The 23,469-nt window shown below is 43.3% G+C and overlaps 1 protein-coding gene across 1 annotated transcript in view; it reads left to right on the forward strand.

Annotated features, from left to right (window-relative positions):
- CDK19 (cyclin dependent kinase 19) overlaps window positions 1-15,995 on the forward strand; it is an 83,222-nt gene extending 67,227 nt beyond the window's left edge. Inside the window, exons 7-13 of the mRNA XM_054174006.1 lie at window positions 4,977-5,120; window positions 5,379-5,448; window positions 6,515-6,587; window positions 7,120-7,217; window positions 8,089-8,167; window positions 12,124-12,390; window positions 15,213-15,995. Of these exons, the coding sequence (XP_054029981.1) occupies window positions 4,977-5,120; window positions 5,379-5,448; window positions 6,515-6,587; window positions 7,120-7,217; window positions 8,089-8,167; window positions 12,124-12,390; window positions 15,213-15,344 (863 nt within the window). The 3' untranslated portion in view covers window positions 15,345-15,995. The remainder of the gene's footprint in view (window positions 1-4,976; window positions 5,121-5,378; window positions 5,449-6,514; window positions 6,588-7,119; window positions 7,218-8,088; window positions 8,168-12,123; window positions 12,391-15,212) is intronic.
- Window positions 15,996-23,469: the final 7,474 nt, after the last annotated feature.

Raw genomic sequence — 23,469 nt, forward strand, 5'->3', positions numbered from 1 at the left:
TTGGAGTGTGTGCTAGCTTAATTAAGTCAAGAGAGTGAGCACAGTACAGTGGGTCAGACCTGTCTCTGCTGTTGTAAAATCGATGGAGGTACTCTAATATGGGGCAGACAGTACAGTTTTATCTCTTAGAACAGTAAGCTGGGTCTCGGGAGACTTGGATTTAAATACTGGTCCAGTCCCAAGTGTTTTATGTAGCTTGCAGCATGTAATTTAATCCAGCCTATGTGCTGTTTCATTATGTGTAAAGTAGGAGTGCTACTTGGTAGTATTGTCCTGAAGACAAAAATCAGTTAATGATATTAGGGAGCTTCAGCAGAAGTGTGTGAGGGTTTATTCTTGTTAACTCAGTGAGGGGATGAACCTGAGAAGCTGGGATGTCACTTAGCATCTGCACAGTCTGGACAGTGAAAAAAGAAAAGAGAGCTACCAAATCTTCTCCTAATGTAGAAAGGGAACATGAATGATTGCATGAAAAAGCAGGACTCAGCATCTGGAGAGGGTTGGGAGATTAATTTTACCCACTTTCTCTTTATACTCCATTCCATACATGTCAGCTGGGAGACAGTTGTGGTTCTTTGGGGTGCACTGCAAATACCTGTTCCTCTTACATGCAAGCAGGTGAAGGGTTTGGTGCAGAGCTGAACTTCCAGCTTAGAGGTGCTTGATCTGCATTTATTTTTCTAAGGCTTCCTTTGCAAAGCAATTGGCTGAAGGCTGATTTCATTTATTTAAATGAAACATCAGGTTGCCATTGAAAGATCCAAAAGATGATCTGTTACAAAACCTGATCCTGTACACAGTTTACACTAGCTAATTAGTGCAGTAATGAAGGCTTTTGGAATGCTCTGTTTATTACTGTATCTAAAATGTTCACTTGCAAGAGTTGCTTTTGGTTGAAAACCAAGTATCTACTATTATAACAAGGTGCATACTGCTGGTGCAGAGGCATTTCTTTAGCTAATCCAATCAGTTTGACCTTCAGGCATGATAATTTCAGCAGCATCAGCTGAAGCTTTCAGCACTACAGCACTGATTCAGTAGAATGACTTGTTCTCAAGACAGGTGGGATTGCTTCCCATGTAGGCTTCTTGGCAATAGCTGTGACTGACAGCAGAATTCATTTCACAGCAGTTTATTTTGTTGCCTATCCAGTCAATAGATTTGCTTAGAATTATGTAAAAGTGCCTTATTAGAAATCAGCCTGGATCCCTTAGTAAAAAGCAAAGTTAAGCTGTTGTAAAGCACTGTTTGGAAGGACAAATAAGCCTCTGTGTGCTGAGATGTAAGATTTCTTCATGTGCATTCCCCTCTGTGGACTGAAGTAGGGTAGGAATCAAAAGCTTCAGTAACTCCCAGAGAAGCCTGTCATGGGTTGTGGATTGGAATAGGCCAGGAATTACTCTTCACACATGTTCCTTGTTATAACTGCAGTCTACCAGATAGCAGGCCTCTTGCCCACCTGATGTTAGCTCTGAAGGTGTTGACATGCTGGACCTAGTAAAAAGTAGTAATGGTTAATGACACAAGCCAACTGAGAGCACACAACAGATTATGCACTCACTGTCCCTCTTCATTTAGCATGGAGAGGTCACCTGCAAAGAGCTCCACTGGGTACAGAAAAACTGGTTTGTTCTGCATTTAATTAGGAAAAATGTATTTCCTTTCCAAAGAATATGCACTGCTCTCTTCTCATTCACTACAGTTCAGAAGAGCACAGAAAATGCCAACAATTTGCTAATGTGCTGTGCTCTGTGTACAATATAGATGATATGATATTGGACACCTGCAGTGGTGGAATAAGATGGGTGTGGGGGGGGAAATGGAAGAGGAGAGAGTGAATTAATGCTGAAGCACCACAGTTAGGAATCAGGAGTTCCAGACCTTGCAGATCAGATTATATCATCAGTCAATTTTTTTCATAAGATCAGTTCAAATGCCAAGCTGTGGATGTCCCCTGAAAAGCTCTGTGAATACTGTGTCACCAAGCAGCAGCTTATCTTGCCTGCTCTTAATTCTTTCATCATTACAGGTTGGCAACCATTTCAGTATCAGACCTGCCTAATACTTTGCAGTGACCTCTGCAGTGTACCTTTCATACTTTGTTTTCTTGCTGCAGTTGCTGGATACTTGGGAAGGGGGAGTAGCCCTGAAGCTACAAAGCTGCCTTTTGTGTCACCCATTACATTCCTGGTGGTTTTGATGAGTTGCCACTGAAAGAAGATTTTTCTTTCTGCTTTTGTTTCTGTGAAAAGCTTTGGCAGCCTGCCAGAGTACCTCTTGGGCCCTCTGAGGTATAAGCAGTGCTGGAACAAAAGCAGCAGTATGTTCTTTACTGCATCTTGGAGATACTGGAGCTGGCATAAAAATAATAGTTCTCTGCCATCTCTGACGCATGTGAAGGCTTAGGACTGGGAAGAAAATGGGGCTGTAACACACTTTCCCTTGCCAGAATGCAGCACTTGTCCAACTGACCCAGTTCCCTGCCATGGAGTGGCATTCTGGAAGATGAACTGAAGGAAGATGGAACCATCACTCTATTCTGTCTCTCAAGGTTATAACCTGCTCTACTGCCAGCTAATGTGCTGCTTCTGTACTACATGAAGCAGCAGTTTTTGGAGACACAAGTGAAGAGCTAAAGAATTCCTGATGAAAATGTGGTATATAGGATTTGGGGAGGTCAGGGGAGGAGTGCACTCTCTGTATTAACTACAGAGACCAGCAGTGGGGACTCAGTGCCAGCATGGCTCTGCTCTCATGTACTTCACCTCATGGAGGAGCAGAGTTTTGCATTTTGCTGTGTCACATCAAGGAGGTTTCTCAGTTTGGCTTTGCTGTTAACCAGAATACTAGAATTTTTGTTCTTTAAGAGAGAAAGGTGAGTCTGGATGGAGCACTACAGACAGTGAGGGAGAGGCTGGGCAAGTCCTCATTAGTCTGTTAATCCCAGTGAGCATTGAAGAAAGCCATGAAAACCAAGAGGGCTGCAGCTCCTTTGACCTCTGTATAAACCATCTGCAAAAGGATTTGGCTATCTATTATGAAAATGAATTAATAAATACTGGTAAATGAAAATGCTGTTCTTGAAGTAATAAGTAATTTCCCTTCTAAAGTAGATAATTTATGCCTACTACCCGGGCAGGATTTGTGATTAATAAGCTGCATTAGCTGCCTCAGCAGATAAAATCTGGAGAGGTAAAGATCTTGTTTTCATGCAGATAAGACTAATAAGAAAATCAAAGGGAGATAAAACCCTGAGAAAGTAATGCCATACACAGAGCAAGTTATGCCCTGGCAAAGCTGTAAACTCTGAATGAAGTGTTACCAGGTTTTCCTTTAAAGGAAGTAGGGTGAAAGACTTACACATTGAGACATCCTAAGCTCCACACCTGCAACATGATGGAGATGGAACTGCCCCATTTTGGCAAAGAGAGTGTGATGGCTCTTTTTTCATTCCCTATATAGAGAGCAGTGCTTTTGTCTTTATTCAGGAGACCATGTGTCTCACAGGCAGCATGGGCTAGACACCACACTGACAGCAGGTAGGGGTTTGAGTCTCAGATTACTTGCAATAAGCAAGGGACTTCTCTTGGTGTTCTCATTCATCTGAATCTAATGAACCAAACTTCAGTTAGTTTTGTGTTCTTGTTGGGTTTTGGGGCTCTGTGTGTGTTTTGTTGTTGTTGCTTTTGTTTGTTTTATCTCCTGGATGTATAAATTAAGGGTAAATAGTTTTCTATATTTATATTACTAAATTTGATAAGATTCCAACATCAACTACCAGGCAAGTCTCCACACTCTTCTGTTCAGCAGTCTATGCTCATTATTCATCTGATCTCAACATCTTTTTCCATAGTACTATCCCAGACATGCATTTGGAATGGGCTGCCCAGGGAAGTGGTGAAGTCACCATCCCTGGAGGTGTTCAAGAGGGGACTGGACATGGAACTTGGTGCCGTGGTTTAGAAGTCATGAGGTCTTGGGTGACAGGTTGGACTTGATGATCTTTGAGGTCTCTTCCAACCTTATTGATTCTATGATCCTATGTATATGTCAAAGGAGCAAATCCATTTCTTTTCTGCTAGTAACCTTCTGCTCACTGACAAATTGACACTTCCATGTCGGGATACATAACAAAGCATTTGGGTACTACAGAACACTAAGCTGGTAGTGATAGTAACTTGACCAAATATTTGTAGTCTAGACATTTCTTCTCCTGTCAATGATACCAATCTTCTTGTGTACAATAGAGTTAATTTTGAGTATACAATTAATGAGGCAAATATGAAATGAAGATTGTTACTTCCATTAAAGCATCACCTTACTGTGCTGCCTTTGCTCTTTCTCCTTCTGTATGCATGAAATGTAGATGAGAGTTTCAGTGTTGTTCCAGTGGGAGTCAGTTGTCAAGCAGGGGGTTTATTATTTATTTATTTTTTAAAGTATGTTGATCCCTCTCTTGATTAAAATGAAGACCTTGGGTTTCCATTTTACCTCTCACTGTTTGGCTACACATATCAGCCGTTAGTCTTTTCCTTCTCAGTATTGATTTAATCACCAATCATCCATTTGGAATGGTCCTGAAATGTGCTAGAACTTCAATTTCCCTCTATTTTCATGGTGGATTTGTGGTTTGGGTTTAATGGTCAGCTGAGTGCCCTTGAAGTTGTGATGTCAGCAAATGTTATGTAGACTCCTGGCATAACTGTGAATATGTTGAGCGCTGGACTGCCAGGGTACAACTGGAAACACAATTTGGAGACTCTCATTTTGGGTTGGGGAGGAAAACAAAAACCTGCACATTTTACCTTTTTTAATGTTTCCTGTTCATGCATTCTTTTTACAGTCCTGTGTGTAATTATACTGTGAGGCACTTTTCCTTGCTGTGCTTGTACAGAGTGTTGAGAAACTGTGCAGAAACAAGCAGCAGAGTGATGAAGCACGGTAAATTTGCATGAATTATCCCCCTTCTTCCTCAGATATTTGGGCAATTGGCTGCATATTTGCTGAACTGTTGACTTCAGAACCTATATTTCACTGTCGTCAGGAGGACATCAAAACAAGTAATCCCTTTCATCACGATCAGCTGGATCGCATTTTCAGCGTAATGGGATTCCCTGCAGGTAATTTACTTTTGCTAAAGCAGCAGACACAGTGCTCCTGAGTTGATGTCTTTTCTAAAGGAAACGACTGGCTGTTTGCATAGGTAGAAGGAGCTGCCAGCCTGATGGATTTGACGTGCTGACAATCACAGAACAATGGCACTGGCCGGCAAAGTCAAACAACTGCTGTTATTTCTTCTTGTGTAATTACTTTAACCTAAACTTGCAGAATTGTAAATGCTTCTCCTTTCCCCCCACCCCCTTCCCCTCACCCCAAAGATAAAGACTGGGAAGACATAAGGAAGATGCCAGAATATCCAACTCTTCAGAAAGACTTTAGGAGAACAACGTAAGTGACGATAACGCAACAGCAGTCAGATAAGCAGAAACTGGCTCCATCCTCTCACTGTTTGGGGAGGGGATGTTGGAGTGTTTGGGTTTAATGCTGTGGCAGCTGCCCTGGTTTTGGTAGCTGTTTTGGTTGATATTCTCTCCCTCAGCTGCTTATTAAAAGCATCACCTGAGTGGCCACCTCACTTCTCTAGAAGGGTTGCCATAAGTGCAATTTAATCTATGGCAGGCACAGACAAATCAGCTTACTTAGACCACTTGTGTTAGCTGTTGAAGATGACTTCATTCATTTTGGGTGAGCAAGAATGAGGAAGCACCTTCCTGGTCCTTTTGACCAGCAGATAGGTGAAAACAGTGGAACTGGACAGAAATTTCCATCGAAGGTGACATGCTGCCATGCAAAGCCTGTCTGAGGATTTTCCTCTTTTAGCTTCCTGGTGCTCTGATAGATCAGAGGGTGTAAGGAGCAACACAGCCTCTTGCAAGGCAGAGGATTGGATTTGGATTCTGTTTCCAGCTCTGCCATAGATTCATTATGCTGGCTTTAGAAAAGATATGAGGCTTATCTGTGCATGGAGCCTCTTTCTTTTGACAGTGACTATAGATAGCCACTGGATTTGTAGATTAAAGGCAAGGCACATGGCATACATATCATGTTGGGTGGGAGACAGAATGGCAAATTAACCCCTCTACCAAACTGCACCTCAGCTGTTGTGCTGTTAGGAGCTGCTGTGTGCTTTCTGTGGCAGAGTTGCTGTGGCAAACTGGAGTGTAAACTTCAAGCTGAGTTTCTCTGCCATATATCCATGTCAAAGGCTTATCCATGGTCCGTGAAAATACTCTGTGGACAGTTGTTGATAGTCCTGTTAGTGCAAACCACATTTTGTCTGCAGCTGCTAGATAAATGCCTGATCTATCTTCTGATAGCAGTTCTTTTTGCAATTCACTTAAGGACTGGGCAATATTTTGTGGTTGGTTTTGGTTTTCAATATTCACTTGGTACAATTCCATGTTCTTAATGCTGCATGATTTCAGAAATGTCTTTGTTCAACTGTATTTTTCAGATATGCCAATAGTAGCCTCATAAAATACATGGAGAAACACAAAGTCAAGCCTGACAGCAAAGTTTTTCTTTTGGTAGGTACTTGGAAGTCAGTGTGGTGCTAGGTATGGAATGCATTGCTGTTCTTCAGTCTCATTGTAATGAACACCGATGTTAAAGTCTGAGAAGTGAAGATTCATTGTTTCCGTCCTTAAAGTCATAGGGAGAGTTCTGGTCATGTTCAGTCTCTTCTGACACAGTTTTCCTGTTGTGTCAGCAGCACAGAACAGTATAAAAGCTATACACAAGCCATAGCCAAGCATCATTATGTAAAAATCATGCTTTATGAAAGCTGAATTCAGTCTTGCTACAGCACAGGGGTTCAGCCCTAGCAAGTCATGCTGCCTGACACGGTATTTCTTAGGGGAGAAGTGCTTCACAGCCTTAGTGCTTTGATGGATGTGCATTCTGGTTCTGGGGATCTTCACTGAACAAGCAATGCCAATTTAGGCTTGTGTGGACAAGCCACAAATAATTTAACAGTCCACAGTCCAAGACATATAAGTCATAGATTGAAAAATGATAGTTTGATAAGCTTTTTGTTGTTTTGAATGTTCTGCTTTGCAGCTCCAGAAGCTTCTTACTATGGACCCTACAAAGAGAATTACCTCAGAGCAGGCTTTGCAGGACCCCTACTTTCAAGAGGATCCTCTGCCTACATCAGAGTATGTATTCCTTCTTCCATGCTCTTCAGGGGTGCTCTTCAGGGGTGTCTTCTCTTTGCTAAATGCTAATCCCTGAAATGAGACAACAGCTGAAAAATTCACAAATACCTATCTGTATCCACAGGAAGCAGTAGCACAGGAATGCTCAGTAGAAACTGTTAGTGTGGTACTGAAGGGTCTGTATCTACTGGTGCCAGAACCAAGTGGTCATGGACAATAACCCAGTACCACACTAATGTTGTAATTCTGAATGTACTATTAAAGCTTGTATGACATGATTTCAGTATTTAGAGAATGAATCTGTTCCCTGTTCTGTTCTGGTCAAGATCCATTGGTCATTTTGTTATTATGGTATCATCAATCCATGGGGAGCTATGGCTGCCATAAGCATTAAAGAATGTTCCAAATCCCATTAGTCAGCTGAACTGAAAAGCTTTTTTTCCCCTCCTTCTCTAAACAAGACCTGAGAAGCTCTGTAGTTGTGGTTGGCAGATATGTTTCAGCCCACTGTAAGCCAAGGCAGGCTCCTAAGACATTAATACTCTTTGGATCAGGTCCTCTGTGCAGTGCATGTTGCAACTAGGTGTTGTAGAACCTCTGACACTCTGTTTGTTCGTTTTGCCATCTGGATCAACAAGTGGTCGTTCTGGCATTCAGGCATGCTCAGCCATGCCATGATTTCTAAATGATGGCCTCATGCCAACAGCACAGGGAGCTGACATTACAATCAGCACAGTGCTACTCACTTACGGCATCAGGGCTCATGAGGCACAAGGAATTGCGTTACAGTCACTTGGGTCTAATACAGCATTAAGCAAATGTATGTCATATGTAGCTGTTTGTGGAGTGTTTGCTGTTTACTGTGTTTCAGTGTATTTGCTGGCTGTCAGATTCCGTATCCTAAAAGAGAATTCCTCAATGAAGATGAACCTGAAGAGAAAGGGGATAAGGTATAAATACACTTTGCTTTCTTCCTTTCTTTTAAGCATGTCATAAGAGTGAGTCATGGTGCTGCCATACAAAAATGTGTGAAAGGGGAAGAGTTAATAAAAAAATATGTTTTCCAGGCAAGGCTCTCATAAAACTGCTTCCCAGAGAGGTGGAAAGTATCAGATGGCTTTGGGGTGTCTCAGGCAGTATCACCAGCATGGTTTGTCCTGACCTGTGGAGCGTGAGCTGGATGGGTTGTTCTGCAGCAGGAGCCTGCTTTCAGCTGCTGTCATTCCAGGAGGACCTTGCTATCTCCTCCTGCACTGCAGGATGAAAGTACATTGTGACCAGAAGACAGGAATGGCATTTCCATTGTATGAGTGGCATACATCCAGCCATTTGAAAATAGATGGCTGTCAGGGTCTCAAATAAATAGTGGCAGCCTGCTTCTGGCGCTGCGTCAGACCATTGCATCCATCTGCATGCAGTTTCCTGATGATGTTTTAAGGGCTCTCAGACAAAGGAGTAATAAGGAGCATGAACTGCTCTGGAGGTGACAGTCTGCTCTGAATACTCTTGCCCATAGCTCCATAGACACGAGCAAGAGCTTACTTGTGTGCACAGTGAATTTTGGTGTGTGCAGCATAATGTGACCTGCTTTGTACGCGTAGCTCAGCTGTGCTGCGTGACCCTGGTGCTTGTCCCTTCGTGCTGTGAAGGCTGGACAATGGTGCTGTAGTATTTGGAAACAGCTTGTTGTTCTCACTTCACAGTGTATCATGAGACACCAGCAGCTTCAAACTGTGATTGTCTGAGGACTAGATGAGCACTGTTAGTCTTTAGGAGAAGGCACTCAACTACATGCATCTTCTGTCTGCAGACCTTCTGTGCAACATGAGAAACTGGCTGAGTTTGCAAGTGTGCCCCTCACAGTAGATTTCAGGCAGCACATTTTAGATTTGGAGCAGATAGTTTGTATTCTTCTGTACTAGGAACCTGGTAAGATCCTGGCCTCTTGGATCTAGGTAGTTTTTGCAAAGAGAAGAAGCAGACCCCTAAGCAAAAATTCAGTGAAAGTCATGATACTGATTGGTTGTAATTATTTACTAGCTTTGCTTCAACTCTCAGAGCTTCCAAACCAGGAACACACCTTGTGATTTAAAAGGTCTCTGCCTTTTCTTATGTCAGGGTGCTTAAAAGTAAATATCTGTCTTTTTCCTGGGAGTGCTGGGGGGAAACAGTGACCTGTTTATATTCAAAACAGCCATTATAGAAATGGCCTTTGAGGTCGTTGTGGACAGTCAGGGATTTATGCACACTCCCAACTGAACTTGTTTCAGACCATTTAGGTAATCTGTCAGCCACTGACCCATTGACTGTGTTCCCACAGTGTAGAAACGTGAAGGTAAAGGATATTTTGAGCCTTGATTCTGTGCCACATTTTGTTTCTTTACGATGTTGTTGCAAGTGAAAGGATTTGTTTGTTTATTTTTTCTGGTTTGTTTTTAAACCCATAAATATCTGCATGGTCCTTTGGAAACCTACAGGAGCTGTCCATGTTTGTTTATCTGGAGCTTGCCTCTAAGTTTGAAGAACCTTTAACATAAGCATCTGGTTCTTCAAAGTGGTTAACAGGGGTAGTCAGCAAAGCTCCAGCGAGTGAAAAGATTATTTCTCATGCAGGTTCTGTTAGGCAAGTTTCTGCTGGGTTGGTTTCTAGGGAGGACTGGAATTTCCTTTTGGTAATTCATGCCCAAGAGGTGCCATGTAGCAATATGTTGCTACCTGTAGAGCTTATACAAGTTTCTTCATTTAGGAGCCACCACGAACGAGGGTGATCTGAGGACAGTGTTTTTTGCAGGTGTGAACTGGTTGTGTGTGCTATGGTGGTGCAGCTAGACCTCAGCCAGATCTCAGTCTCTACCCAGGTGATAGCAGTAGTAGCTGCACAGAGGAGCAAGCTCAGACTAGTCAGGTAAATTCTGTGCTAATATCCAGAGCACAAAACATGGAACCTGTGACAAACTCTTGTCTGTAATGGTGAGAGGTCCTGCAGTTCTTGTTTATGCTTAACAGAGTTGCTGGTTTTCAGCTCTCACAGTAGCCACCACCTCACTTGCATCCCAGCACCCCTATGAGGAACACACATTGTGGAATTCTAGCGCAAATGCTGCCTTGGTTATTGGTGTTTGTTTGTGTCAGTGAAGCTCAAACCATTCTGAAAAGATAAATTTGTTCTTTTTTTTTTAACAAGCCATCTTGATTAATTTTTAATATTACTGACATTTCAATCTCCTGGGAAACCAAATCTGACTGAGAGAGGATTTGAGGGCTAGAAGCAGGAGGCTGCATTATTGGGCTTGCTAAATGTAGAAAGGAAATGCAAGCTGCCTCTTCAGACTTTGAACACACCAGGCTTCTTTGTGATCTTAAATGAGCACATCATTGCAAATTTCACCTGAATGTGTCTTGGGAGACTGTTGTGGCTTAGATGCAGATCGTTTATGTCACTTACCCCTGGTAACTAAATGCCTTTTGGCGATTTGGGCATCAAGAAATTTCTGCTAGTGGCAACTGATTGCCATGATTTCTGAGAAACTGATAAAGGGAAGCTTTTATAAAAGGCTGCCCTGCTGAAGCTTTGATGCTTATGTAACAGACCATCCTGAAATACTCCATGCAGTGTGTTGGAGGGGAGGCTTTTTAGTTCAAGCCATGATAATTGTAGGGTTTTTCCGTGATGCTCTATCTTGTATTTGGAGCAAAATTGCTTTTCTTTGCAATTCTCTTCTGTGTTTTAGAGCTCTGGTGGAGGAGCCATCCCTGGTGTTCAAAGCAGACAAATGGATGGACTTTCTAGCTCTCTAACCGTGGAGGGCAGAGTTGCACTCTGCTGGTTTTATAACCTTCCCTCCAGTTCCCTAAGGCTCTTTTCAGTCTGTAGCCATCTGAAGCCAGAAAAGTACAATGTATTTTGCTCTCATGTTCCAATTCTTACGTTTTTTCTCCCTTTTCTGACACTGTCTCTTTGTCTCTCTTCCTGCTAGGTCCCAGTGTCATATTAATAACCTGGCTTCTCTTCCTTTGCCAGTCTTCTCCTTCCCTTGCCAGATTCTTCCTTCAGCTGTTTCCTTTTCTTTTGTCTTCAGCTATTACTCTCTGGCCAACTTTCACTTTTCTGCTATTTCAGTAAGATTTTCTGACCCTGTATCCAGTATCATGCTGGACTGTATCCCCAGGATACCACTCCTTACAAGGTACTTAAAAGCACAGGAGAGCAAAACAGTAATGAAACCTGGTTCTGGTTCTGCCATGGAATTTCCTCACAGCCTGGGAGAAATGATACCATTCCTGCAGTCTCAGTTTGTGTAACTGTCTGGCAGTGATCATAGAATCATAGAATCAACAAGGTTGGAAAAGACCTCAGAGATCATCAAGTCCAACCTATCACCCAACACCTCATGACTGACTAAACCATGGCTTCAAGATGCCAACCTCCTTTGTCTTAATGTAATCTGTCATCTGTGAAAGTTTCAAAAGTGAGTTTGATTCTGCCTGACCAAGGCCATTGAATCCCTTAAAATAATTTGCTGTGGTTCACCACATCTGCCACTGAGTGCTGGTAGAATTTTGAGGGGGTTAGATTGAGTTTGTTAGTTAATTACTGCTTGATCAGTTGTCCCTTTTAGCCTCCTCAGTGAGTGCTTAGCTGGCTGGAGGAGGCACTGGGCTGTCCTTCCAGTGTCACTATGGGCTGCTTTGTTCACAAGCCCAAAGCAAGCACAAGGCATGCAGCAGTGCTCTGAGGACACCTTCCTCCCAAGGCACAGCCTTGCCATGCGTTCCCACAGAGCAGGCGAATTGCCGCCGCCGCCTCCTCCTCTTCAGGCATGGTGGTGCTGGGGTTGGCAACTCCATCAAGCTGAGAGGCGAGTGGAGAGAGCAAGTGACCATATTGTGTTGCTTCCACCCCTAGAATCAACAGCAGCAGAATCAGCATCAGCAGCAAACAGCACCTCAGCAGCAGGCGCAGGCCGGGGCGCAGCAGGCGCAGCCGCAGCAGCAGAACAGTGCCCAGACCAACGGGACGGCCGGCGGCGCCGGCACCGGCGGCACGGGCACGGGCGCGGGGCTGCAGCACAGCCAGGACTCCAGCCTCAACCAGGTGCCTCCCAACAAGAAACCACGCATAGGGCCTTCAGGCACTAACTCAGGCGGGCCTGTCATGCCTTCGGATTATCAGGTACCTCTGGATCTCCTCCTGCTTCTGGCACCCTGGGGCCGTGTGGTAGTTTTAGGCAAGCAAACTCCGACTCTCAACCTCAGCCTCATGGGTTCGAGCCCCACGTTGGACAACAATTAATTGTAACGTGGTGGGTTGAAAATTCCCTCCCCCAAACATAAAATTGCCAGACTGGCTCAGTTAGAGAGCAAGGGAAGCTGTATTTACAAGCTGAACTACAATCTAAAATCTGGAATGCAGTGAATGTGTACAAAGCACACAATATTTACATGTATTTACAATTTATAAACAGCACAAGAACCCCCCTGGATAAACCAGGGGGCTACTAATAGCTTCCCCATCCCTGCTCCCTTCCCTCCCCCTGTACATGGGACGAGAGAAAGAGCAGAGAGTTGCTGTTAGTTACTTAACCACAGCAAGAATGCATTCAAGGTCAGCAAAGCCAGCAGAAGCACAAGTTAGTATCTACCAGAGCAAGGAAGCTGAAAAGAGAGAAAGTTAACTTATACAAAGTAACTTTATAGATATTAAGATGTTTAGGGCTTATCATTATTTTCCTTTTTACACCCCATGGTGATTTATTTGTATTCTATCGCTTGCTGCCCAAGATCTGTGGAAATTTTTCAAGGCACAGCCTAAAACTACCACAGGCCAAAATGTTGTTGTTCCTCCCCCACCTGCTTCCCCACCTTTAATAAATCTTTCAGGTAACCTGAGCGAGTGTGCTGTGATGTGTTGGATTAAAATGTGGGTTTAAAGTAAGAAGATTTTTGTTCTGTGGTTAGGACTTTTCAATAGAACAGCAGCATGAGTCATCTCTGCTGCACCTTGTAAAGTGTTGAGAACCAGTCCACTCCAGGAGAGCCCTTAAATGTATACTGAACTTTATGTTTGAGAGTAATCTTAGTGGAGCTAGTGAAACTATTCTGTGCACATAAGTGCTGCTTTAGATCAAGTTCAGGATACTCTGCTTTTGGCAATATTTAATCCTGTATGAGAAGCAGATCTGAGAAGATCCCAAGAAGCAGAGGCAAAACTGAAACCAGGCTCTCTCTCCTTTGATTCCTGCTTCGTTTTACCTTATATCATCACATGTATGGAGTGGGTCTGTAGTTTGCTCTAGTACCTTTCCAAGCCTGCTTCTAAACTTGAAGAAGAATGCATTTTAGCACAAGAATGATGCTTTGGTTTGTCAGTATGATTCATGCTGAAGTAGGGCACAAAGACAGGCATTGCTTCTAATGTGACCCACGTGGAAGAGATTTCATGTTTTCCAGTACAGCAGCATTCAGAAGTAAAAGCAATATCACTGCACTGTTGCTGAGGTTTGCATACTTGTGTGTGCTTGCTAGAATTCTATTTTCCACTGAAAATGTGACTTGCACTCATTATGGAAAGCATTGAACTTGCCAGATCCTTCAGTACTTGTGAGTTTGTGTTTCCTGGGACAGCAATGAGGTGAAAGCAGAACACCTTGGAGAATCACACAGAATCATAGAATGGTAGGGGTTGGAAGAGGCCTTTGAGGATCATCTAGTCCACCCCCTCTGCTAGGGCAGAATCACCTGGAGAATGAAGAGAGAATGATCTTTTCAGGCTGCTTTAAGCTCAAAAGAAGTGGCTTTGGAAAAACCCAGCTGCCCTTCTTCTCAGACAATTGATTTCTCAGTGCCAGACATTATTCTCTCATTTCTGTTTTACTCTTTTAATTACCAATGAACATGAAGGCATTGAGGTTATTTTAAAGGTAAAGACAGAGAAGTTTCTTTTCTGAAAAGTTCCAGCCAGGCTTGAGGGCCCTGCAGCTGTCTGACTGCACAGGATTTATGGCTGCCCTGGTTTGGTCTGTATTTTGAGGGCTAGTGTGATGCATTTGATGATATCCAGTATAGAATCCTTACACAGCTCCCTGAATCGTTGGCAGACTTCTCCCTTACAAGTTGCTAGCAGGCTAAATATTGATGATTTTTTTTTTCTCAGATAAGAATGAATGTTTTGTTTCACCCATCCTTCTAAACTGTAACAGCACAGGCATCAAAATGATGATCTGCATGTGTTTCCTTTACATCACTCCCGAAACTATGCTCTGATAATCCATTTTTACATTTAGATTTGGCTATCTGCCCTTAAGTTCTAGCTGACTGTCTTCTGTTCCAGAAAGGAATGCCTGCAATTTGTCCAAGTCTGACTGTTAAATTCTCTTCTGTGAAACAAAAATAAGCATGGGCAAGTTAATGCATTCCTCTAGTCTTATGGCATTAATTTTGCTCTGTTGTATTGTACCCAGAAGCAGGAAGAGGATTCCCTTTACTTTTGAGTTTCATTTAGTTTGTGATCTATTGCCATTTGTTGGTGGTGGTGGTAGCTCACCAACCTCAACCTCTGTTGCTTCCACAAATGACAGTGCAAATTCCTTGCTGGGTTTTACCGAGCATTCCTTATGTGACCTTGGGTGTTCTGCTTAGCATGGCAAGCTGATGCTTTTCATCCAGAATGAGTTCCTGTAGCGTCACAACATTCATCACATAGACATACACTGAAGAAACAGCTGCATTTTGAAATGGAGTCTGCTCTCTCTCCTGTGTTTTTCCTGCAGAAATGGGTGTGGACATGCTGTATTCCTAGGTGTCTCCTAGGTGTGTTGTGTGCTGGGTCAAGGCTGATTGCAGATCAGATTGATTGCTTGGTTTATGGGACCTTAAAACAGTAACACTGTTTAGTCAGCTTCTCCAAGAGTCCCATTTGAGTGAGTTTCAGAGTGGGTAAAAGTTTCCTGAACAGGCAGGTTTTCATTCCCCTGATCCTGCTCTCTTTTCCTGCAGCACTCCAGCTCACGCCTGAGTTACCAAAGCAACATTCAGGGATCTTCTCAGTCCCAGAGTACAATGGGCTATTCCACGTCGTCTCAGCAGAGCTCCCAGTATCACCAATCTCATCAGTCTCACAGGTACTGAGAGGGCTAGCAGGCTGCACTCAGAAAGGAATGGACTAAAAGCCAGAAGACTCCAGCAATATGAAGTTCATAACGATGAGAAGAACCAAAAATAACAAACTATGATGCAGAGTTAAAATTCATGATGACAAAAGGAAAACTTCACTCACTGAAGACTTCCCTCCGCCCACCCCCTGTCCCTTTATTGCCATAAAGGAGATTCTCGTGAAGTTTTCCTTCCACCCTGCCCTTGCATGTGTTCCATTGTGGTTACTCTAATGAACCCTTCTGATCTGAACCCAGCACTTAACTTCTTTAACCTTTGGAATTTTGAAGGATTCCTGGTGCACCTTCCTTATGCTGTAGTGATTGCCATAAATCTGTCTTTTCGAGTCTCTTTGATGGGATTTTAAAGTTTTCAGATCTTGGAACTCCCAGGCTTTCAAGCTTGTATATAGTTAGTTTTATACTAGGCAAACCAGTTTAGCTATACAGGTATATTGCACCTTTTTAAAGCACTATGTTATTTTCCACAGGATATTACTGTTTTGCTCATGGATGTCAAGAACAGCAAGATTTTACTGTTCCAGAGTATTTTACTATTCTGTTTTTATTAGTCTAGTTTTCAGGCGAGGTCTTAAAAAATTAAAAGGCAAAAAAAAAAAAAAGCAAAAACAAAACCTTTAAGAAATAAATAAAATTTTAAAAAAAAAAAAAAAAAAAAGGAAAAGAGAAAGAGAGAGAAAAAGAAACAAACCAACCACCCACTCAAAAGTCTCTGCAGCAACAAATATGCTTCATGCTACCGGACCGAACACCGAGCAGAAGATTGCTGATGTTTCTTAACTCGTTCACATTGAATTCTGGAAATCACAGTGATCATGCCCTGAGTAGTTTTACATGAAGCATTGTTTGAAATGAAACCAGGACAGTCACATTAAAAAACAAAACAAAAACAAAAAAAAAAGGAGATGCTTTCAGGATCTGTTGGAGCAGAAGAATGGAATGTCTTCCCAGGCTGGACACCAAAATAGTCAGGAAAATGTATTTACTGCCCTTGAGTCTCAGTAGGAATGTGGACAGTGGGCTCTGTTTTTTCTGTTAAGCAGCTGATTGGTGTGTGTGAGAGTTCTGTACCTTTAGCTTTCTTTCACATTCCTGAGTCAGTTTTCTAAATAGAAAGGTGAGAAGGGGACAGAAACACTAAGACTTGTGAAAGCAAAATCATTTTATGTTAGGGTTAATAATGAAGAGGAATTACTGTGCGATTTGCAAAGCATGTTGAAAACTGTTCCTTTTTCCCCCCACGTTTCTGATGATGCATTTTCTGTGTCCCTCACATTGCTGTGATTAACCCAGATTAGTTTCACCAGATGCTCCTGATTGCACTGAAATGTTTCTTTTTCCCTGGAGCAAACATGTCCCTAAGGACTCTAAGTGGATGGGTAGCTGGCAGAAAATCCCCAGTAAATAAGCAAGAGTTCAGAAGGGATAATCAGAGGATTATTGTCCAACTTCTGCAAGCACAGTTATTTGGAGAGACACAACGTGTAATTTGGGACAGCTTCATCTTTCCTTCAGCCTTCAGAAATCAGGCAGGCTCTTGTTGCAGGCAACCTGGAAACATGCATTTAAGAAAGCTGCTAACAATGGAACATCAGTGAGTATCAAGACGGAGATTGGAGTCAGTACAGACGACCAATATGATCGAGTATTGTTCCTTTGTTGTTCCAGTATTGCAGGCCTATGGTGCGAGTATAGCACAGTAAAGTAAAGCATAGAAGAAGAAGGGAAAGGAAAGGCAGAAGTGCATAGCAAGGGAACTTCTACAACTTCTATAAACTCGGAGAGCCTCGTTGGCATGGCTTCATTGGTTCCCTCTCAGTGACCACACATCGCACTAGTATAGGTTATTGGTCCAGCTACTAATGACACGCGAGGTGGTTGATGCAGGTGCATGTCCTGTTGTCCCAAGATAACTTTCTGTGTTTATAGCTACCAGTGTCCTGGTTTAGCTACATGCTGCAGGCACAGCTCTGTTTTGGTGCACTGCTAGCTGGCTCTGCACTTATGCTGAGCATGGCCTACCACCATGTCAGGCTCTAGGCCTGCACTGCCAGATTGCTCACACTGCTCGTCGCTGGCATTGCCACAATGAGCTTCTACAGGTGGTGTCCAGAAAAGAGGTGAAGAGTTGATATGCAAATGGTTCACGTTCCAGGCCTTTGTACCACCCTGTGTTCTCTTCTGGCCTGTGTCCATACCAAAGGGTGTATGCTCAGGGCTAGGGTGCTCAGACCTAGCAAGAGGAGTCAACCTGTTTGCACTGGAGAGAATGCTTTTCATCACAGCTAGACATATACATGTTTCTACTGGATTTGAGCCCCAAATCACCCTTAGTGCCCCTTCCAGCTCAAACACATGCTGTTTTCATACCTTTAGTGAACAGTTGGCTTGCTTTGGCTGTGTCTACCCTGGTGTGGTTTTGACAACACCCAGCTTCTCCGGGAAAGCAACTAAAAGCTGCTTGTGCCATCAAATAGCTAAGGAAAGGGTGAAAATGAAATCATTTGAGGGAAAAAAATTATCTCTGGGGAAAAATAATCTCCCAAAGGATGCTTTCAGTGTGTAACCTTCAAAATGTGTGAAAGAACAGATTGTCCTTATTCCTTTATTTCAGTGAGTCTGGGGTTGCATTCCTTCTGTAAGTGGAATGTCTCACCTCTTACTGGTGCTGGCTGGGCTAATGGATATTGGGCCAGTGCCACAAGGTAACATTTATTTTATGTTTTTGTGACTTGAATGTCACATTTCTGGAAATTAACCTTTGGCAGAGTAACTTTTTTGTCCCTTCCTGCTCTCTCAAATTCCTTTTGTCTTTTCCATTCTATTTGTCTAACATTTCTTCTTCCTACTGTCACTTGCAGCTGATCATCAGAGTTCATATAGCAGCAGGAGGTGACAGGGAGATGCTGAATCAAAGCAGGCTCTTGTGTGCCAAAAGGCAAAACCCGTGGTGTAGGTTAATCTGTGTGTAGAGTGTGAAACTGCACAGCAATGTGAGGTGCTTGAATTAAGTGAGCTTCCAGCTTCTAGAGCGACTGCCATGCCCTCTCTCTAAGCTGAACTGGCGCTGGTTAGGTTTGATGGGTGACCACACACCACTCCTCCCTGGCTCTCCTTGTGTGTGCACATACCAAGCTGAGCTGTTTTTCCTCTGCTGCCTTCAAACTCTCAACTGGAAGGAGAGCAAATAAAAACATCTGCTGTGAAATGCGGGCTGTGCACACTCTTGCAGTTCCTTCTGGTGGTGAAGTATCTCACCCCTTCCCGGGAGCTTGATGTGCATTGCTGGCATGGGTGGCAGTTGTAGTGGAAAGAAGCCTTGTTGTCCTGGTGTCATCCTGAGAGGTAAAACCGAATCATGCAGTGTGTCATGGGAAGCCAGGACCATGTCAATTTTATCTGTTTTCTTACCTGTGCAGTTTTATTAGTTCTTGTAGCTCTGTCTCTGCCCATAACGTTCAACACCCTCATCAAAACGTTCCACACGGATACAAAGAGAGGCAGGTGACACCAGCAGAGCTGTCTTCTCCATCCTGGCCAGCTGGTGGGAGAGCAGGTACAGCTTTTCCCATCGTGGCTCAAAGGAAACAGACACATGGGACAAGAATGGGGTGAGCAGCCTGGGCCACACTGGTGAAGCTTCTGTAGCACAAACTGCACAATGAAGGAAGAGTAGCAGGAAAGCTGCGAGTCCTGCACTGATCTGCGACACTGTATGTGGGGAGGGGTGGCAGGAAGCTAGAAGTGCTCCAATGTGTATGATACTTTATAAACATAGTCAACTTAGTTGCCCTCCATAATCTTCAGGAATGGTACTTTTAACACCATCAAGCAAAGACTTGTTTTAGGGTTAAATAAATGTATTGTACATAAGGCCATACTTAATCTTCTACAGCCGTCGCCGGGCAGGAGCGACGTGTATTGCTATACGGAAAAGAGAGAGAGAGAAAAAGAAGTCCTTAATGCACTGTTATCTCCTAAATATTTAGTAGTAAATTAATACTATTTAATTTTTTTAAAAATTTTGTCTGGTGTAGACACTAAAGAAAAAAAAAAAATTAAAAAAAATAAAAAGGTAAGAAAAGAAAGGAAAAAAAAAAGTCTGACACAAAACCTGGACAGAAGGTGTCCTTTTTAACAGCAATTTAAAGAACTTTTTATATATGTAAGGTAGGAACTTTTCAAATGGTTCTAGTTGTATTTTCCCATGTTTACTATTTGTGGAAGTGTGCCTGTCTCTATCCAGGGGTTGGGTTTTTTTTTTGGGGGGGGGGGAGGAGGGGGTGTTCTCTCTTTGTGTTTTGGTTTTTTTTTTTTTGTTGCTGTTGTTGTTTGGGTCTTTTTTTTCCCCCCTCCCCTGATAAGTTCCTGTTTTCATTAGAAGCTGTTGTGTACGCTCCTCGTGCCGCCCCGCATCCGCGGCGGCCGCCTTTGGGCAGCGCCTGTGCCGAAGGGCCGGCGTAAACCGCCAAGCAAAACAACTCGTTCCTCATTCTAGAGTTGAGAGTTTACTGCTTTTAAGTTGTCCCTGATGTCACTCTTGAAATGACTGTTAAAAAAAACAAAACAAAAACAAAACACAAAACAAACCAACAAAAACACAACCCTAAACTTCTGAGTTTGTTGCATTTATTTTGTATTCTCGGTTGTAATGAAATGGAATTGACTTTGCTTCAGTGTGAATTTTTTTAATGAAATAATATACATTTGTAATAATAATAATAATAATAATAATAAAAAAGCTCAAATCAAACCAGGGGTGCCGAAAAGTTCTTGAAAACTATTGGCCCTGGGCTGCCAAGAGGGGAAAATAGAGCCCACAAAATTGCAGTTGTAATTAACGTTCACGGTTGTCGTAATTACGCTCAGGATGTTTATGATATCATACACCACACAAAACACAGCTTGCAAAACCTCAAAGAGTTGAAATTGCAGCCTTTTAAAATGCCCAGGAGGATCTTCAGGGGTATGTGTCTATTAAAATAGAATGGAGCCTCATGGAAAACAGAATGGATGCAGTGGTTCTCTTAGGTTTTGCTCTCTGCGTGCACGGATTCAGGCTTGCCACGCTGATGCCAGTTGTTGAGAGTCGTTGTTACTTGCGTGGCAATCCTGTAGATGTGTCTTCTGAAAACAAGCATTCTAAAGATAAATCACAGAAAACATCTGATTGGAAGAGACCTCAAAAATATCCAGTCCAGCCTTGGACCCAGTTTAGGATCAATCCTAAACCATGTCCCCAGGCACCATGTCCACACATGGCTTGAACGCCTCCAGGGATGGCAACTCCAGCACTGCCCTGAATAGACCATTGCAGTGTTTGAGAACCATCTCTGTAAGAAGTACTTCCTGGCATCCAGCCTGAGCCTCCCCTGGTGCAGCTTGAAATACTCTCTTTCTTTTCCTCCTGCTGGACCTTGGAGGATTTTAAGTGTTTCAGGTAACAACATAAGAAGCAGGAGCTGGAGGTTGTGGATGCCTCCTCCTTGTGGGTGTTCAAGGCCAGATTAGATGATACCTTGAGCAGCTGAGTCGAGCTGAGAGGCATCTCAGCCCATGGTAGCAAGGTTGGAGTAGGTAATCTCTTGAGTTCCCTTCCAACCTAAGCCATTCTATGATACTGGTACCAAGTATCTGATCTGGCTGAGCATGGAGCTTGCACAGGGCCATTAAGCAGGGCCCTGGCTTCCAATACCCAGCAAAGGTTAATGGTGGCTTACCTGCAATGTTTTCTTTGCAGGTAGGTGTTGCTGCTGCTTTTTTTAGTTTCCACAGAACTTCATGCCTTCATTTAAGACTACTGGCAAAAAACAACAATCAGAATCTTTGGGGTTTTGGGGGTATTTTTATTGTAATGTAGAAAATGTTATTGTATGATTATTGCAAGGATTTTTTTTTCCCCCCATTTGCAAGAAGTATTTATTAGAACAATAATTGTTGGAGGTAGAGTAAAACCACCAAGGAGATGGTGAAAGATGTGTGTGCAGTCAGAGCTGAGCTGCTGGAATTGCTGTGGGAGGACCACAGTTGTTATGTAACAGATCTCCAAGATAATCCAGAGTAGGTGTTTTAAAAAGGTAATGATTGTTATCATTATTATTACTTGAAGTCTGAAAGCCTACCTGTGTGTGTGCCCTGGAATGCTGCTGCAGAATCCCTTTTCCCAGCTTTGTCTACTGGTAAATGGATTGCATGGGCTACAAGAAGCCATTCCTGTGGCTGGTTTGTAAGTGTGCTCTTTGAAGTGTCTTGCAGAGGACAGAGACCTTGAGAGCACGTAACCTTCACTTGAACATTGTATGCATTGGACACGTGGCTGAAGGAAATATTCATCAACAGGCTCCTTCATGTCCCTGCCCGTGGTGGGGAGGTTGGAGAAGATGATCTCTAGGGTGCCTTCCAACCTAAGCTATTCAGTGATTTAGCTTCAGTGTTCAGTAAGGAGTCCAACTGGTGTTTGAAGTCATTGAAGGTCAATAAGGTCATTTGACCTTACTGCTGTCTACAACTACCTGAAGGGTGGTTGTAGCCAGAGCGGGGTTGGTCTCTTCTTCCAGGCAACCAGCACCAGAACAAGAGGACACAGTCTCAAACAGGGGAAGTTTGGGCTGGAGGTGAGGAGAAAGTTCTTCACAGAGAGAGTTGTTAGCCATTGGAATGTGCTGCCCAAGGAGATGGTGGAGTCACCCTTCCTGGAGGTGATCAAGAGGGGATTGGACGTGGCACTTGGTGCCATGGTTTAGTTAGTCATGAGGTGTTGGGTGACAGGTTGGACTTGATGATCTCTGAGGTATTTTCCAACCTTATTGGTTCTATGATTCTAGTGGGCCCCAGCCCACTGTTGGAAAGGGGTTTTGCTTTGTTCAGCAGTAAATGTTATCAATAAATCAGTAATGGAGAATCTGCATTACTTTTACAATGTTAAAATAAGGAACCAAAAGAAAAAATCAGAGATTTGTTACTGAGCCTTGGATGCAGCATGGTGCCAGCAACAATGCATTTTATGCAGTCTCCATAAGGCTAATCATGTGTCCTAAGTAATAAAAAGCCCAGCATGTGAAGCGCTGAAGAAAGGAATCCTTAATACCTGTCATCAGCAGATGAAGTTTTAATTATGAAGCAGGTCCTGCTGAATGATGTATGGCTCAGTTGTCCTTTCCTTGGCCTGCATTTGAACCTACATTGGTAAGATTCTTCCCTCCATCCATAAATAGGAATTCCTTGGAATGATAAAAAAGGCAGGGGGGGGGGGAAAGAGTGGAGCTGTAGAGCCTTTTGATTTTGTAACAAAGTTTTAATGCTATCGAGTTTAGGTGGCTGAAGTTCTCCAGATCACTATGAACTTACATTCAAATGTGTATTCTTGACACGTGCCTTGTTAAAAATAGTTTCTGCCCTTATCTGGGCAATGTCCCACAGCCCTGCTCTGGAAAGACAACCTCTAACTCTGCGTGCTTGACCTGGTCAGGGGCACGGTTGTCAGTCTGGAGCCTTGCAGACAATTGGCACAAGGGGACACTGAACTCCAAACTTGTGAGCTTAGGTCACACAGGTCTGGGGAAGAGCAGTCAGCTTGGAAAGACTTAGCTGGAAGATGAGCTGGAGAATTGCAGAATTCAAGGCTTGCTACAGAAGGCTCCTGCAGTCCTTCAGCATGACAGAGAGAGTGCTCTGAGATAGTTGTCAGTTTGCATTGTTGTTGCTGGGCTGTACAGTTCAAACACATCTGTTCTAGGTCTTGCCATTATCTGCTGCGACATCGAATGAGTTGTTTGTGACATCCTGAGTTTCTGCTTTCAGACTGTTTTAATTGTATGGACTCGTTCTTGCAGTGCTGCAGAAGAAAGAAGGACGGTTTCCAGTCGTTTGGTTTTGGCAGTAAACTCCAGAACGCTGGCTTGCTGTCAAAGAGGAGCCAAAGGAGATCAGGCTTCCCCCTTGCTGGTGTCCTCCTTTCACAGCAGGAGAGGAGACTGAAGCAGACGGATCATATTGTGGTGCTGTGTAGTAACTGCAGTGCTTGGGAAGCGTTGGAGTGTGAAACGTCTGTCTCCTAAGCTCAGCATCACACCTGTAGCAGG

Source organism: Dryobates pubescens, chromosome 28 (assembly GCF_014839835.1).
Source record: "Dryobates pubescens isolate bDryPub1 chromosome 28, bDryPub1.pri, whole genome shotgun sequence".
In the NCBI taxonomy this organism is placed as follows: Eukaryota; Metazoa; Chordata; class Aves; order Piciformes; family Picidae; genus Dryobates; species Dryobates pubescens.